At 35.8% G+C, this 16996-nt stretch overlaps 1 protein-coding gene across 1 annotated transcript in view; it reads left to right on the top strand.

Moving 5' to 3' along the window:
• SCLT1 (sodium channel and clathrin linker 1) overlaps positions 1-16996 on the top strand; it is a 254147-nt gene that overhangs the window by 133245 nt on the left and 103906 nt on the right. The window contains exons 12-14 of the mRNA XM_024745118.1: positions 2246-2423; positions 5934-6032; positions 9990-10061. Coding sequence (XP_024600886.1) covers positions 2246-2423; positions 5934-6032; positions 9990-10061 — 349 coding nt within the window. The remainder of the gene's footprint in view (positions 1-2245; positions 2424-5933; positions 6033-9989; positions 10062-16996) is intronic.

Below are 16996 nucleotides of genomic sequence, written 5' to 3'. Positions count from 1 at the left end.
TTTTAAACATCTTTATTGGGGTATAATTGCTTTACAATGGTGTGTTAGTTTCTGCTTTATAACAAAGTGAATCAGTTATACATATACATATGTTCCCATATGTCTTCCCTCTTGCATCAGTGTTCCCTTTTCTCCACACCCTCTCCAGCATTTATTGTTTCTAGATTTTTTGATGATGGCCATTCTGACTGGTGTGAGATGATATCTCATTGTAGTTTTGATTTGCATTTCTCTAATGATTAATGATGTTGAGCATTCTTTCATGTGTTTGTTGGCATTCTGTATATCTTCTTTGGAGAAATGTCTATTTAGGCCTTCTGCCCATTTTTGGATTGGGTTGTTTGTTTTTGAGACCTGTAGATTTTGATTAAAGCCTAGTAATGTGTTATTTTAGAAAATACCTTAAAGAGTAAATGAACTAGAACAAAGGTATCAAGAAGGGAAAGATGAAGATTTGTTTTCAATTTAAAATAAAGGTGTTAGTGGAGAATGTTAACTGTAAACAAAAGGAAAGCAGGAATGACAATATTAATATTACATAAGGTAGGGTTTAATGGGAAAAACAGTAAATAGAGTAAAGAGGGACCTTATGTAATGAAAAAATAAATCACCATTTTGAAAGAGGTACAACATTAATAAACCTAAATATGGCAAATAATAGGAGAGCTAAATGTGTGATGCAAAAGCTGGGAAATGCAAGGGTGACAATGAAAATACAGTTACGTTCATTATGGCTTCTCATGCCACCACTTAGAAAAGAAATGCCTGGAAAAAAACAAAGAAACATATGTAATGCAAGGGAGGAACTGTCTTACCAGAACATATCAGAACATATTATAAAGCCACTATAATCAAGTTAATATGACTTGGGCCTAGACTAGACAAATAGATCAGTGAATCGTGACAGTTGATAAGTAAATCATGACATTTGCACATTTTAGATATAAGGGGTTATTTCAATTCATCAGTTACTAATGGTACTCATACAACTGGCTATCAATCTGGAAGAAAGTTAAATTGGACTGCTGTCTTATAGCACATTCAGAAGTAAATTCCAGATTGATTAAAGATTTACAGGTAAAAATATTAAAGTCATAACATTTTTTTGAGGAAATCTAGGAGCTTACATTAACCATCTATGGATAAACGAGATCATCTTTATAAAAACTGAAATCCCAGATGTTGAAAAAAATAGTCAAATTTAGCTGTATTCAAGTGAGCATTTTTAGTGTAATAAAGATTTCCTAAATAGAGTCAATAGGCCACAACAAAAAAGTAGATTTGGGAAAAAATATTTGCAGTGTACAGAACAGACTGAGGGTTAAATATCTTAATATTCAAAAAGTTCTTATAAAGGAACAAGCAAAGTTAATAAGCCATCAGGAAAAAGTAGGCAAAGGATATGAGGAGGAAATTGAAAGACAATTCACATAGCTAGCAAACTTCTAAAATATGCCTAAACTCTCCAGTAATTAGGGAGATACAAATTAACAGTGAATACAAATTAACAGTGAGGAGAAGTTGCATCCGTCAGACTAGGAAAGGAAAGGGTTTCTGGATGTATTGCTTGAAGGGATTTTTACAAGGTGTTATTGAATAAAAAAAGCAAGTGCAGAAAAGGGTATGTACTATGATCTTAATTTTTATAACACGAAAAATTGTGTTTAAAAACCTGTGGATTGATGTGTATATACTGTGTATGTATATTTATGTGTATATGTGTGTGTGTATAAGAATCATATGATTTTGTGAACATGGAGAAAAATATTCAAAGATATACATTAGTAAGTTAACAAGGGTTACCTGGGTAGAGAGTAGTAAAGGGGAGCCAAGTAAAAACCTAAAAGACAAAAAGACCATATAAATAGAAAGAACAACTTATTCTTTAAGGATTTGCTTTATAACACTGTCATGTAACTGTATAAGACAGTATGAGTTAACATAGGTAGGAAAGTGTAGAAAATGTAACATAATCAGAGTCATAATATCTAGGCTCAGTCTAAGTCCCACTGCTCATTATTCATATGACCTTAATTAAATGTTTAAGCTCTCTGGGTCTGTTTGTTATTCTTTTAAATGGAAATAATGAAACCTACTTTACAGAACTTTTCTGTGAATCAAATGAGAAGATACATATGAAAGTAACTGGAATAATGCCTGTCCTGTAATAGATACTCTGTAAATCTCCTTATCTCCCTCCTTTTTAAAAATATTTAACTTTCTCAACATTACTATTAATTTTTAGGTTATGTGTGACAATCCAAGAAGCTACCCAATTAAGAGCAGAAAAAATACATTTGGAAAAACAGACCAGAGACTTACAAGCAAAGTGCTATGAATTAGAAAATGAGAAATACGAAGCTATTGTAAGAGCCAGAAATAGCATGCAACTCCTAGAAGAAGCTAACCTTCAAAAAAATCAGGTAAGAAAACTAGTAACCATGTTTATAAATAATAATAAGTAGATAGTAAATAAAATAATGAAATACTGAACATTCCCCCTTATGACCTGATAGTAAGGGACTCAGTAACTACAGAATTAATGCATAAAAATGAAATTGCTCACCATTAATAGGCATGCTATTGATACATTCTTGATGTTAAGACTTAACATCATAAAATATGATAAAATGTCAACCCTCTCCTAAAACTTTCATTAGATGTTTTTTATGTCGCCAATCCTTGTGTAACTAATCTTCATCCCCTGTAGTCTTATACTTTTTAAAAAAAAATCTGTTAAAGTACTTACCGCAGTATGTATACTCTATATTTTAGTCACTTGAATCAGATGAATCTTATTAATCTTTATTTCGCCTTCATTACTTACACAATTACTCTAATAGAGCAGAAGCTTAATTGACAGGAATTAAATTAACTATAAAGATTTATTAACAGGAGCCTTCATGTCACTGCTCCTTTTTTTTTAACCCTCTAATAATTGTGATTACTATGCTACCACATGTCACATCTTTTACCACTTTCATTTAATGGTATTTAGTTTATAGAAGTCACAAAATAGTTTTGTGGGGTTTTTTTACATCTTTATTGGAGTATAATTGCTTTACAATGGTGTGTTAGTTTCTGCTTTATAACAAAGTGAATCAGTTATACATACACATATGTTCCCATATCTCTTCCCTCTTGCGTCTCCCACCCTTCCTATCCCACCCCTCTAGGTGGTCACAAAGGACCGAGCTGATCTCCCTGTGCTCTGCGGCTGCTTCCCACTAGCTATCTGTTTTATGTTCGGTAGTGTATATATGTCCATGCCACTCTCTCACTTTGTCACAGCTTACCATTCCCCCTCCCCATATCCTCAAGTCCATTCTCTAGTAGGTCTGTGTCTTTATTCCTGTCTTACCCCTAGGTTCTTCATGACATTTTTTTTTCTTAAATTCCATATATATGTGTTAGTGTACAGTATTTGTCTTTCTCTCTCTGACTTACATCACTCTGTATGACAGACTCTAGGTCAATCCACCTCATTACAAATAGCTCAATTTCGTTTCTTTTTATGGCTGAGTAATATTCCATTGTATATATGTGCCACATCTTCTTTATCCATTCATCCAATGATGGACACTTAGGTTGTTTCCATCTCCTGGCTATTGTAAATAGAGCTGCAATGAACATTTTGGTACATGACTCTTTTTGAATTATGGTTTTCTCAGGGTATATGCCCAGTAGGGGGATTGCTGGGTTGTATGGTAGTTCTATTTGCAGTTTTTTAAGGAACCTCCATACTGTTTTCCATAGTGGCTGTACCAATTCACATTCCCACCAGCAGTGCAAGAGGGTTCCCTTTTCTCCACACCGCCTCCAGCATTTATTGTTTGTAGATTTTTTGATGATGGCCATTCTGACCGGTGTGAGGTGACACCTCATTGTAGTTTTGATTTGCATTTCTGTAATGATTAGTGATGTTTTTAATGTTGCTGGCTCCCTTACGAAGCAATCATTAAATTATTATTTCATTTAATCAATATTTACTGAATTCATAGTGTATACATAGTACTCCACTGGGACATATGGGGATTACAAAGGAAATACTTTGTTTTGTTTATGTTTTCTTTTTTACATGATAGATGGTTTTCCAAGAGAACTATTAAAAATAAAACAAGCTATAAGTTGCATGGTAAGAAGCTACTCAGAAATAAAAAAGAAACAATTATCCAACTCTAAGCTCTGGGGAGTGCTAAGGTGCTTTTTATACCTTTCAGATACTATTCCCTTCTGTGATCTTGTAGAATGGATGAAAGGCACAAAATACATAATATGCTTGGGAATTCGTCTAAACGCCTAAGTTAAGTAGAAAAATTAAGAACAGGGCAGAATTGTTTCTCTCTCTCCTCCAAAGCCTGTGAGCATTCTTAACATCAGGTCATAAAGATGAATATTTTGTGTGGAGCACAATGGACAGAGAAGGTAGTAGTAATAATACTCATTCCTGTCCCTTAAGTCTTCTCATCCAAGTCTCAAGTCCACAAATTGGACTTGAACTGTAAATTGCCTGTTTATGGCTACAGTATTAAGTTCCCTCTTGACTTACTGCTTAATTGCCAGAGGCTTCCCACCTTCAGTTGCTTGTTCCAAGAAGTTCTCTTAACCAATCATACAAAACAGGTAGGAAGCACAACCTTACCATAGTTTCTTATGAAACTTCCCTTTTCCCCGTTGTCCCATTCTCCATGACAAGATTGTTATATCAAAACAGCTATTACTTCTCCCTAGCTTACCTATTTAAGTAGGAGGAAATTTATTAAACAGCAAAAACAGAGATAAGAATGTGTATGGTATCTTTGCAAGATAGTGGGATCAGAACACGGAGCTGCTTACTCTATAATGATATTTATTAAAAAAAAGAAAAAAAGATTCATTCAAACCTAAAATTGGAGGAGTTCCACGCTCAGGAAGATATTTGAACTAGACATGTAAACTTGGGACTTTTCAGCATATAAATGGTATTTAAAACTGCGAGATTGGATTAGACCACCAAGGGGTGGATGTGGATAGAGAAAAGGACCAAGGACTAAGACTTGGGTAGTTCAATAATAGAGAGGTTCAGGAGAAGAGGAAGAAATGGCATTGCAGACTCAAAAGGAATAATCAGTGAGTTAAGAGGAAAACCAATACTAGGGTGTGCTAAAAGTCAAGTATAGAAAGTAAAACAAAGAAAAGAAAGTAATCCATTATCTCAAGTGCTGTTTGACAGATCAATAAGATAATTATGCAAAATTGACTCTCATGGGTTAGCAGTATAGAGATCATGGACGGTGAAAGCCTGATTAGAGTGAACATAACAGAAAGGTTTGGAAATGAGCAAGTGCAGACTTTAGAGGAGTTTTGCTCCACAGGGAAGCAAAGAAATGGGATGTGACTGACAACAGAACTAGGCTTATAAGAGTATTTTTTAGGTGAAAATGATTGGTTGGTTTTTTAGGTGAAAATGATTGGTTGGTTAGAAATTTCATGGAGAGGAAGTAGGTGGTGTCTACAGTGATGGAGGTATGAGGTGACAAGGGACATAATTTGAATAAAACCAAATAATGGAAAGAAAGGGAAATCTAAGAGATTTTTCCAAGAATATAATATTTAGATTTGATTATTTATTTTACATAGGGAATAAAGGAGAAAATTTTAAAATAATCCTAAATTCCCAGCCGTAGAGATTAGAAGAGTGATGGTACTGGCTGAAACAAATATCAAAGGAAAAGAATAAATTTTTAGTTAGGACAAGGTCAGTGAGGAGGTTAAGGAAAATAAATATCATTCATAACTTAGGCAACATCTCAAAGTGGAGATGTCTCAGAAGTTTCGCATAAGAGGTATGCTTCCAAGAAAGTGATTAGTGGATAGGTTTTTACCCATTTATTACATAATCTCTGTTAATAACGATGTGACCTATAATAACATCAAATTATTATTTTCTGAAGGCTCTGCTTGAGGAGAAGCAAAAAGAAGAAGATATAGAGAAAATGAAAGAAACAGTTTCTCGGCTTGTGCAAGATGCTGCCATAAGAACCAGGAAGGAAGTAAGGGGGTTTTAATTATATTTAAAATTCAAAATTTTACAGAATTTCACAGCTTAAGAGTAGATACTACCTGAGTTTTTGCCTTGTGGACCTAGGTAATTATTTGTCAGCTGATTGTATCAATTGTGCTAAATTTCAAATAAAAATCATCTCATGATAGTAGCCCCTAACATTGGTGCCGGGGTGAGGTAGAGGTAGGGGGTAGGGCAAGTGGGAAGGAGAGAGATTTAGGCTAGGAATATAGTGAAGATTAACACACCTGAAGTATGATGTAAAGAAGAAGGGTCAAAAAGAAACTTAGAACATACAAGAAGCAAGAGAAGAAAACCTACTGTTACTTGCAGTATCTTAGGACTGGAGTACAAGAGAAATCTGCTTTAACCTCTTATTTTATTTGTAATGAAGCTGAAACCCATGAGAGGTTATTGGCTAGCTCAAGATTGTACACTAATTAAAGCCAGAACTTAGACTCACACCTTCTCCTTGCTATGCTGAGCCTAGCGTTGTTTCAATCGCATCATGCAGATACCTATATGATTTGTGAATTGTGTTGTTGTTTGCAATTCGATTATCAAGACTAAATCTTATTTTTTTGTGTTAAAGCAATGAGTTGTTTCTTAGTTTGAATTGCAAGCCTTATGAAAGTTAAAACTGTCTTGGAAATATAAGTTTGCTTTCATATAAAGAGAGAGGGAAGACATACATTTATTTGCCTTTTCCTCTGGTATGGATATGAATTAATTCATAAGTGGTGTGGTAAAGTTAAAAAGTGTAAAGTGAGTTTAGGAGGAAGAAACCACAAAAACCCATTTTAAAGATGAAAAAACTGAAAAACAGAGTAGTTAACTAACTTGCTTAGGGTTCCACCTCTAGGAAGTAGCAGAACTGGGTTGCCGATGAGCTCTACTCTCAATCACTATGAGAAATTGTTTCTCGTGAATTTTGTATTTTTTTTATTTTTAGAAATTTTCAAACCCATAGAAAGGAAAGAGCTGTATAATGAACACTTATTTACCTCTCACCCAGAAAACTCTTAGTGTCTTGCTACACCCATTCCATCTCTCTTTGTGTTACATACACACTCTTCCCTTGTGCCAAACATTCAGACATAGACTGCAGGCCTCATGACACTTCATCTTGTCATCTGTTTCCCCAGAAAAAGGACATTTTGCTACACAACCACACCACAATTACCATGTCTTAAAAAAAATCAACATTACTTCAATTCACACTCGAATTTCCCTAAAATATTGTTTATAGCTGTTTGGTCTTTAAAATTCAGGATCCAATCCATGTTTATGCATCGTTGTATTTGACTACCACGTCTCTGTAGTCTCCCTCAATTTAACCCAGTCCCCTGCCTTCCTTTGTATATGACAAAGAATCCTTTGTAGAATCCTTCAGAATATTCCACGTTTGGATTCATGTGACTGTTTCGTTTTGATTAGATTCAGGTCATTTCTGGCAGAGTGATATGTATACCTACATCCCACTTCATCACATCAGGAAGCTGTAATGTCAGTTGTACATTGATGATGCTAAGCTTGACCACATGATTAAGGTGTTAAGACCAGATCTTTCCATTTTATACTTTATGAATAATTGGGGAAGGTACTTGAAGACCATGCAGCTATCTTCTTCCACCAGAATCTTTCATCCAGTGGTTTTGTCATCCATTGATAATCCTTGTCTAAAATAAATAAATATATTGGGTAATTAGAAATTCTAATTCTGTCAATCTTTCTATACATTTATTAGTTGTTATTTTTTGGTTAGGGCTAGAGTCCTGCCCCCTTTGTTTGTTATGATGGATTCATTTTTATTTTTTTATTTCATGATTCATTGCCATCAGTCTTCATTTTTATTCTCAATTTGTCTCTCTAGTTTTCCTGGATAAATGATATTTCTCATCTTGTACTTTCCTTGCCTCAGACCTAGAATCAGCCAGCCACTTCTTCAAAAAGCCTTGGTTGTAATTTTTAATTTGATATTTTGTCAGATAGATGGATTAGCAAAAGTAGAAATTCCTGTTTTCATTTTTATTGTAATATTTACATTAATATGCTTTCCTACATATTCATAAAGACTATATGAAATTATTAACATAAGTGATTTCAAAATATATATACTATTATGATCATAAGCCCTCATGTTATCTGCATCATTTCTAGATACTAAAAAGAACACTTTTAAAAAACTATGTGAGAGACAGACAGACATGATTGGGCTTATAAGAACCAAAATTATTTTATTCTAGGAACCTTCATGACTTAGTTTCAGCTTGAATATTCCTTATCTATAATGGGGATAATAACTGCTTCATCATGTTGTTGTGAGAATTAATGAGATAATAACACATAAAGCACTCTGGACAGTTCATAACACATTAAATCTCAATAAATGCTAACTGTGATTGTCACTGACCTGTAAATAGGGTGGGTTGATTTTTAATATAATTTTTCATAGGAAAAGCTACATTAAATTATAACCTAAAATGGAACGGAAATGGACCCACATATAATATGCTCGGCAGGCCTTCCAAAAGATAACTCTAGTTTAATTAACTAAAGTATATAGCAGTGTTGTAAATGTTCTACAGAAGGTTTACATCATGTTTGAGAAATAATCCATTTTATAAGATGCTATAAAATTTCCAAAAACCTTTGGGTCATAAATGTGTACTGATGATATATCATCAGGATCAATATTCTTCATGGTCTTTTTAAAAACATGAGTAGGGACTTCCCCAGTGGCGGTGGTTAAGAATCTGCCTGCCAATGCTGGGGACACAGGTTCGAACCTTGGTCTGGGAAGATCCCACATGCCACGGAGCAACTAAGTCCGTGTGCCACAACTACTAAGCCTGAGCTCTAGAGCCCACGAGCTACAACTACTGAAGCCCACACGCCTAGAGCCTGTGCTCCGCAACAAGAGAAGCCACCACAATGAGAAGACCGCACACTGCAACGAAGAGTAGCCCCCGCTCACCACAACTAGAGAAAGCCCGTGCACAGCAACAAAGACCCAACACAGCCAAAGATAAATAAATAAATTTTTTAAAAACATGAGTAGATATTAGAAAAAAATATTGTCTTAGGAGCCACCCTGAGGAGATGTGACTAATTCTTGAAATTACTCTGTACACATAAATTCTGCTATTTCTGAAGATATTTAACTGCTAATTAAAGTAAGGGCTTTTCTTATAATGTGGCACTGAAATATGTGTACTATAAAAATATTCTTCTGTTTATAAAACAAAAGTGCCTTAAAAGTTATTAATTACATTTTTAGTGTATATTTCAGTTTTTCTCCTGACTTGCTCTGTGGTAGCAGATCTCAAAGTATTGTTCAGGTGGTCTGCAAAATCATACCTACTTTCATAATTATAGTAAAACAGTTTGCTTTTTTCACAGTCATTCTCTCATGACTTTGCAGGGTTGTCTTCCAGAAGTTGATGGTATGCAACAACACAACAGCTTGAACATGGAAATAGATATGAGAGTCTAGCTATCTTCTATTAAGCCATAGACATTAAGGAAATTTGCAAAAATGTAAACTAATAACACTTTTCTAAAATTTTTTTAATTTTTGGATAATACACATATTTTCACAAAAGTGTATTTTTTATGTTAACCTGTAATGACTTTAGTAATTATTTATAAAGGGATTAATAAGTAAATATTTTGAAATTTTCTGTTTTCGTTTCTAATATGGTAAATTTTAATTGAAAGAGAACCCATTATAAAGACCAAAATTTGACAAACACTTTAGGAGACATCATCCTGTTCACTTACTTCCACTGTTATGATAAATTACTTGACTCTCTAATACATCGTGTGCTTATCCTTTATGCCCTAAAAGTTATATTTTATCAAAATTATTATTCTAAATGTTTTTATTGGATGTTAATTATTTTTACTGTAGACCTAAATAATTCATAGATATCTTAATTTACAGGTTGCAAACACAAGAAAACAATATAATGTACAGATTTCTCGACTAACAGAAGAACTTTCAGCCCTTCAAATGGTATGTTAGAAAACTATACTGCTATTTTCTTCTGAATATTGTTTACTTTAAAGGCCAGGAAACATTTTTTTTAACATCTTTATTAGAGTTTAATTGCTTTACAATGTTGTGTTAGTTTCTGCTGTATAACAAAGTGAATCAGCTATACATATATCCCCATATCCCCTCCCTCTTGTGTCTCCCTCCCACCCTCCCTATCCCACCCCTCTAGGTAGTCACAAAGCACCGAGCTGATCTCCCTGTGCTATGCGGCTGCTTCCCACTAGCTATCTATTTTACATGTGGTAGTATATATAAGTCCATGCCACTCTCTCACTTCGTCCCAGCTTACCCTTTCCCCTCCCCATGTCAAGTCCATTCTCTATGTCCGCCTCTTTATTCCTGTCCCACCCCGCGGTTCTTCAGAACCATTTATTTTTTTTTAGATTCCATATATATGTGTTAGCATATGGTATTCGTTTTTCTCTTTCTGACTTACTTCACTCTGTATGACAGTCTCTAGGTCCATCCACCTCACTACAAATAACTCAATTTCGTTCCTTTTTATGGCTGTGTAATATTCCATTGTATATATATGCCACATCCTCTTTACAGGATACATATTATTGAACATTCATTTATTCAGAAGATACTTATTAAGCCAGGAACTGTAATAGATGCTAGGAAAAGAATAAAAATCAAAGGTAAATGTGTTATCTGCAGTCTTGGAACTTATGGTCTCGTAGGAAAGATGCATGGCATTTATCACGTTTTACTATGATTACCTTTTTGGGACAAAGAATGCACAGGGTGCTGTTGAAGCATCCATCTGTAGCTGATACCATATGCTGAAGTTCATCTGAGAGACCAGGAAGAAAGAAAAAGTATACATGATGGTGGGAAAGGAAAGACAGTCTTTCCAAAAGAAATGAGTACTCAAGGATGAGTAGGCAAAGAAGGGAGAGGAAAGAGTGCTTGTGTGACTAGAGGTGGAATTAAATATATAAATTTAACTTGAAGATCTGATGAAATGGAATTTAATAACCTTGCTCACAGGGGCATAAAAGTACAAGAATTTCCAAAGATTGGGAAGGTATTTTCAACTTTACAAACTCTCATCTTTCCTGAATTTCCATATCACTTTTAATCTTTCTTACAAAATTTAGCAATGAATTATATCTTGTCATAAATCTTATACATTGTATTACGCCTCTCTTTCTCTGTCTCCTTGTCTTCCTTCTCAGTCCCTCCCTCTCCCTCTGTCTTTCTTCATGAAAATCTTATCTTCCCAAGTAGATTGTAAGCACTTCAAGGTAGGAGAGTCTTATGTTTTCCTTTATTTTCCCCATTGCCTAATACACTATTTTGCACAGTATGTTTTCAATAAATCCTTATTGACTTATTGATATTTAAACACCTCTGAAAGAATGATCACATCTTTTCCACATTCTACAAACCAGTGTACATGATGAGACCTTAGTTATTGTATGTGGGTCCTGAGAGTTTTAGAACAAGAAACAGTGTTACTCTTTGGTTGTTTAATGTCATTTGTTCTAACACTATAGGAACTTTAAGTAAAATTAATGGGATGCAGTGTGGCCAATTAGTCATGTCTAATTGTTTGTTGTTTTTCAGTTTTACTTCCTCTTCTGTCACCTTGCTATTTCGCTTGTTCTCTTACATGGACTGATTTAGCTATCAAAAGATTTACAACTTTGAAGAAGAGGGGTTTTACCCCAGTCTAGGATTATTTAATAAATTATAAACTCTGGAGGGACAAGAACATTATTTATTTCTATTTAGGAATGTGTACTAGGTAAGACCTGCAGGGATTTTAAAAATAACTCTTAGCTGTGTAACAACCAGAGCTATGTAAACTCACTTTAGAGTAAAAAGAAGACATAATTTCAGATTATTACAGAATGTGCTTCTTAGGATTTATAGTAAAACATTTGTAACTCATAGCTAAGTGGATTTTTCTAAAGATATTAAATATTATCTGATGTCATGTTGGTTTGGTGAAAAAAACTGTACTAATTGAAGTGTTTGAAATATTAAGGATTTAGAGGTATATTTGAAGAAAGACATGTTCAGCTACTTTAAAAAGCAGATTTTCTCAGGGAACTCAGACTACAGTTTGAGGCATAATAACCTAATGTTGACTATTTATTTCTATTCTTCATTACCAATTTTACCACCTATGCACTAAACATGAAGTCAGGGAGGGAAGTTAAGCATACTTTAGCTAACCCAAAGCTAAGTTGTGCTTGCAGGAAGGATAAAGTCTTGTATTTTAGGTTAATGTGTAGATTTTTTGGATAGGTTTAAGAAAAGGCCAGAGGGAGTCTGTCTCAAGCCACATATCTCGCTTTGGAGAGCAACGTATGCAGCATATGTTTCTCTTCAAATACTCAAGGTTTTACTTCTGCCAAGTAGCAGAGGTTTTTTGCTAATCTACAGCAAATGAGGGAGAGGATTGGTTATAAATGCCCAAATTTATACATGTAAAATGAAACATTCATTATGATCTATTTTTTGATCCATGAATTTTTTAGAAGTCTAATTTCAAATTCCCCAATACATGGGTATTTAGGCTCCTTATTATTACTAATTTCTAATCTGGTTAAATAGAGACCACAGATCATGGTCTATATGATATTGATTCTTAATATTTGTTGAGACTTTCTTTATGGTACACTATGAGGATACGATTTTAGAAGCACTCCATGAGTTCTTGAAAAAATTTCTAGTATCATTTGGTCATTTCTTGTCCAAAAGGTAGGAATATTGGTGGTGATTAATATCTGAAAAGCTTTTAATAGTAATTTTAAATGTTTGCTTTAGTTTTTAGTGTATTTCTGATAGAATTCTTATATTTCTCCTTAAAGGTTTCTACTTTTCTGTCTCATTTTAACTTTGTTATCTCAGGTTAAGTAAATATTCAACCATTGTCGTTTGGCAGTTATATGGTGGGTTAGATAAAGAGAGATGCATAACACATTTATAACATATCTTTCTTTATATGCTACTCACCAGACCCAGAAGTGTGATCTAACCTTATTATTAATATCTACATTAAAAATCATTTGGGAATCATATCATAGATGCAGAAAAAGCATTTGACAAAATACAGCACCCATTCATGATAAAAAAAATCTCAGTAAACTAGGAACAAAGGGAAACTTCCTCAGTTTTGTAAAGAATATCTATAAAAAATCTACAGCTGTGGAACTGAAAGCTTTCCCACTAAGATCAGGAACAAGGCAAGGGTGTCCCCTCTCACCACTGCTTTTCAAGATCATACTGGAAGTACTAGCTAATGCAGTTTGACCCCCCCCCCCAAAAAAAGGAAGTAAAAGGTATGCAGGTTGGGAAAGAAGAATTTGTTTTCAGATAACATGATTATCTATGTAAAAAGTCCAAAAGAATAAAAAACTAAAAACCCTGGAACAAAGAAGTGATTATAACAAGGTTGTAGGATACAAGGTTAATATACAAAAGTCAATTGCTTTCCTATATACCAGCAATAAACAAGTGGAATTTGAAATTGAAAACACAGTGTCATTTACACATTGTCATTTGCATTAGCACCCCCAAAATTAAATAGTTAGGTGTAAATCTAACCAAATAGATATGAGGAAAACTACAAAACTCTGATGAAAAACAGCAAAGAAGAACTAAATAAATGAGGATAGCCCATGTTCATGGATAAAAAGACTCAATATTGTCAAGATGTCTTTTCTTCCCAACTTGATCTATAGATCTAGTGCAATTCCAATTGAAATCCCACCAGGTTATTTTGTGGATATTAGCAAACTGACTCTAAAGTTTGAATGGAGAGGCAAAAGACCTAGAATAGTCAATACAACATTGAAGACGAAGAACAAAGTCGGAGGACTGACACTGTACTGCACTTCAAGACTTACTTGAAACCTACAGTAACCAAGACAGGGTGTTATCAGTGAAACAACAGACAAATAGATCAATGGAACAGAACCCGGAAATAGAGCTACATGAATACAGTTAGCTGATCTTTGACAAAGGAGCAGAGGTAATACAATGGAACAAAGATAGTCTTCTTTTAACAAATGGTGCTAGAACAATTAGGTACTCACATGAATGAATCTGGATAGAGAACTTACATAAAAATTAATTCAAAATGGGTCACAGATCTAAATGTAAAATGCAAAACTATAAAACTCCTAGAAGATAACATAGGAGAAAAATCTAGATAATCTTGGGTTTGGCAATGAGCTTTTAGATACAACACCAAAGGTATAATCCATGAAAGAAACAACTGGTGTGTTGGACTTCATTAAAATTAAATTTTTCTGCTCTGTGAAAGACACTATCAGGAAAATGAAAATTGGGGCTTCCCTGGTGGCGGAGTGGTTGAGAGTCCGCCTGCCGATGCAGGGGACACGGGTTCGTGCCCCGGTCCAGGAAGATCCCACGTGCCACGGAGCGGCTGGGCCCATGAGCCATGGCCGCTGAGCCTGAGCGTCCGGAGCCTGTGCTCCGCCACGGGAGAGGCCACAGCAGTGAGAGGCCCGCGTACTGCAAAAAAAAAAAAAAAAATTATAAAGAAAATGAAAATTGAAATCATATATTGGGAGAAAATATTTACAAAAAAAACCCATATCTAATAAAGGACTATTACCCAAAATATACAAAGAATCCTTAAAACTCAACAGTAAGAAAACAACTTGATTTAAAAAATTGAGCCAAAGACCTTAACAGACACCTCACCAAAGATTTACAGATGACAAATAAGTAAATGAAAATATACTCCAAATCCAATGTAAAAATCCAAATTAAAACAACAATGAGATACCACTCGTCACACCAAATAAGTGCCAGATATACATATTACAATGGCCAAAATCCAGAACACTGACACTACCATATGCTGACAAAGAGCAATAGGAACTCTCATTCATTGCTGGTAGGAATGCAAAATGGTACAGCCACTTTTGAAGGGAGTTTGCTGTTGTCTTATAAAAGTAAATATACTCTTACCATAGGATCCAACAATTGCATTCCTCTGTATTTAGCCAAAGGAGTTGAAAACTTATGTTTACAAAAATCCTGCACATGGATGTTTATATTATAGCAGGCTTTGTCATAATTGCCAAAACTTGGAAGCAACCAAGATGTCCTTCAGTTGGTGATGGGTAAATAAACTGGTACATCCAAACAATAGAATATTATTCAGCACTTAAAAGAAATGAGCTACGTCACCATGAAAAGACATGGGGGAAACTTAAATGCATATCACTAAATTAAAGAAGCCAGTCTGAACAGGTTACATAACATATGATTGCAGCTATATGACATTCTGGAAAAGGCAAACTATGGAGACAGTAAAAAGATCAGTAGTTACAAGGCCTTAAGGAGGAGAGAGAGATGAATAAGTATAGGCAAAGCATAGAAAATTTTTAGAACAGTGAAACTACTTTATATGATACTATAATGGTGGATATATATCATTATAAATTTATCCAAACCCATAAAATGTACAACACCAAGAGTGAACTCTAATGAAAACTATCGCCTCTAGGTGATAATATTGTGTGATGTAGGTACGTAAATTTTAACAAGTGTACCACTCCATCGTGGGATGTTGATAATGGGGAAGGCAATGTATGTATGGGGGCCGGAAGTATAGGAGAAGTCTGTAACTTCCCCTCAATTGCTGTGAACCTAAACTGCTCTTAAACAATAGTCTATTAAAAAATTACATGAGGTAAGTTATGAACATAGGAGAAATCCCAAATTTCACACCAGAAAATTACCTTTTCATAGATTAGCAACTTATTGTATGAACATATATAGAACATTAAAGTTACATTTCTTGGAGGGACCTTCAAGATGGTGGAGGAGTAAGGCATGGAGATCACCTTCCTCCCCACAAATACATCAAAAATACATCTACATGTGGAACAACTCATACAGAACACCTACTGAGCCCTGGAAGAAGACCTCAGACTTCCCCAAAAGCAAGAAACTCCCAACGTACCTGGGTAGGGCAAAAAAAGAAGAAAAAACAGAGTCAAAAGAATACGGACAGTACCTGCACCTCTGGGAGGGAGCTGTGAAGGAGGAAAAGTTTCCACACACTAGGAAGCCCCGTCAGTGGTGGAGACGGGGAGTAGGCAGTGGGGAAGCTTCGGAGCCACAGAGGACAGCGCAGCAACAGGGATGCAGAGGACAAAGCGGAGAGATTCCCACACAGAGAAACCCTGCCAACCAGCAATGACCAGCCTGACAGGATTGTCTGCTCACCTGCCAGGGCGGGTGGAGGCTGGGAGCTGAGGCTCGGGCTTCAGAGGTCAGATACCAGGGAGAGGACTGGGGTTGGCTGTGTGAACACAGCCTGAAGGGGGCTAGTGCATCAGAGCTAGCCGGGAGGGAGTCCAGGAAAAAGTCTGGACCTGCCTAAGAGGCAAGAGACCATTGTTTCGAGGTGTGCGGGGAGAGGGGCTTCAGATCACCGCCTAAACGAGCTCCAGAGATGGATGCAAGCCACGGCTATCAGTGCAGACACCAGAGACAGGCATGATATGCTAAGGCTGCTACTGTAGCCACCAAGAATCCTGTGTGCAAGCACAGGTCACTATCCACACCTCCCCTCCCAGAAGCCTGTGCAGCCCGCCACTGCCAGGATCCCGTGATCCAGGGACAACCTCCCTGGGAGAACAAACGGCACACCTCAGGCTGTTGCAACGTCACAAGGGCCTCTACCACCACAGGCTCACCCCACATTCCGTATCCCTCCCTGCTCCTGGCCTGAGTGAGTCAGAGCCCCCGAATCAGCTGCTACTTTAACCCCATCCTATCTGGGCGAAAAACAGATGTCAGAGGGCGACCTACATGCAGAGGCGGGGCCAGACCCAAACCTGAACATCAGGAGCTGTGCAAACAAAGAAGAGAAAGGCAACTTTCTCCCAGCAGCC

This window comes from Neophocaena asiaeorientalis, unplaced genomic scaffold, assembly GCF_003031525.2.
Source record: "Neophocaena asiaeorientalis asiaeorientalis breed wild unplaced genomic scaffold, Neophocaena_asiaeorientalis_V1.1 scaffold65, whole genome shotgun sequence".
NCBI lineage: Eukaryota > Metazoa > Chordata > Mammalia > Artiodactyla > Phocoenidae > Neophocaena > Neophocaena asiaeorientalis.
Note: the sequence above shows the minus strand (reverse complement) of the source record. Positions and strands in the feature narration are given on the sequence as shown.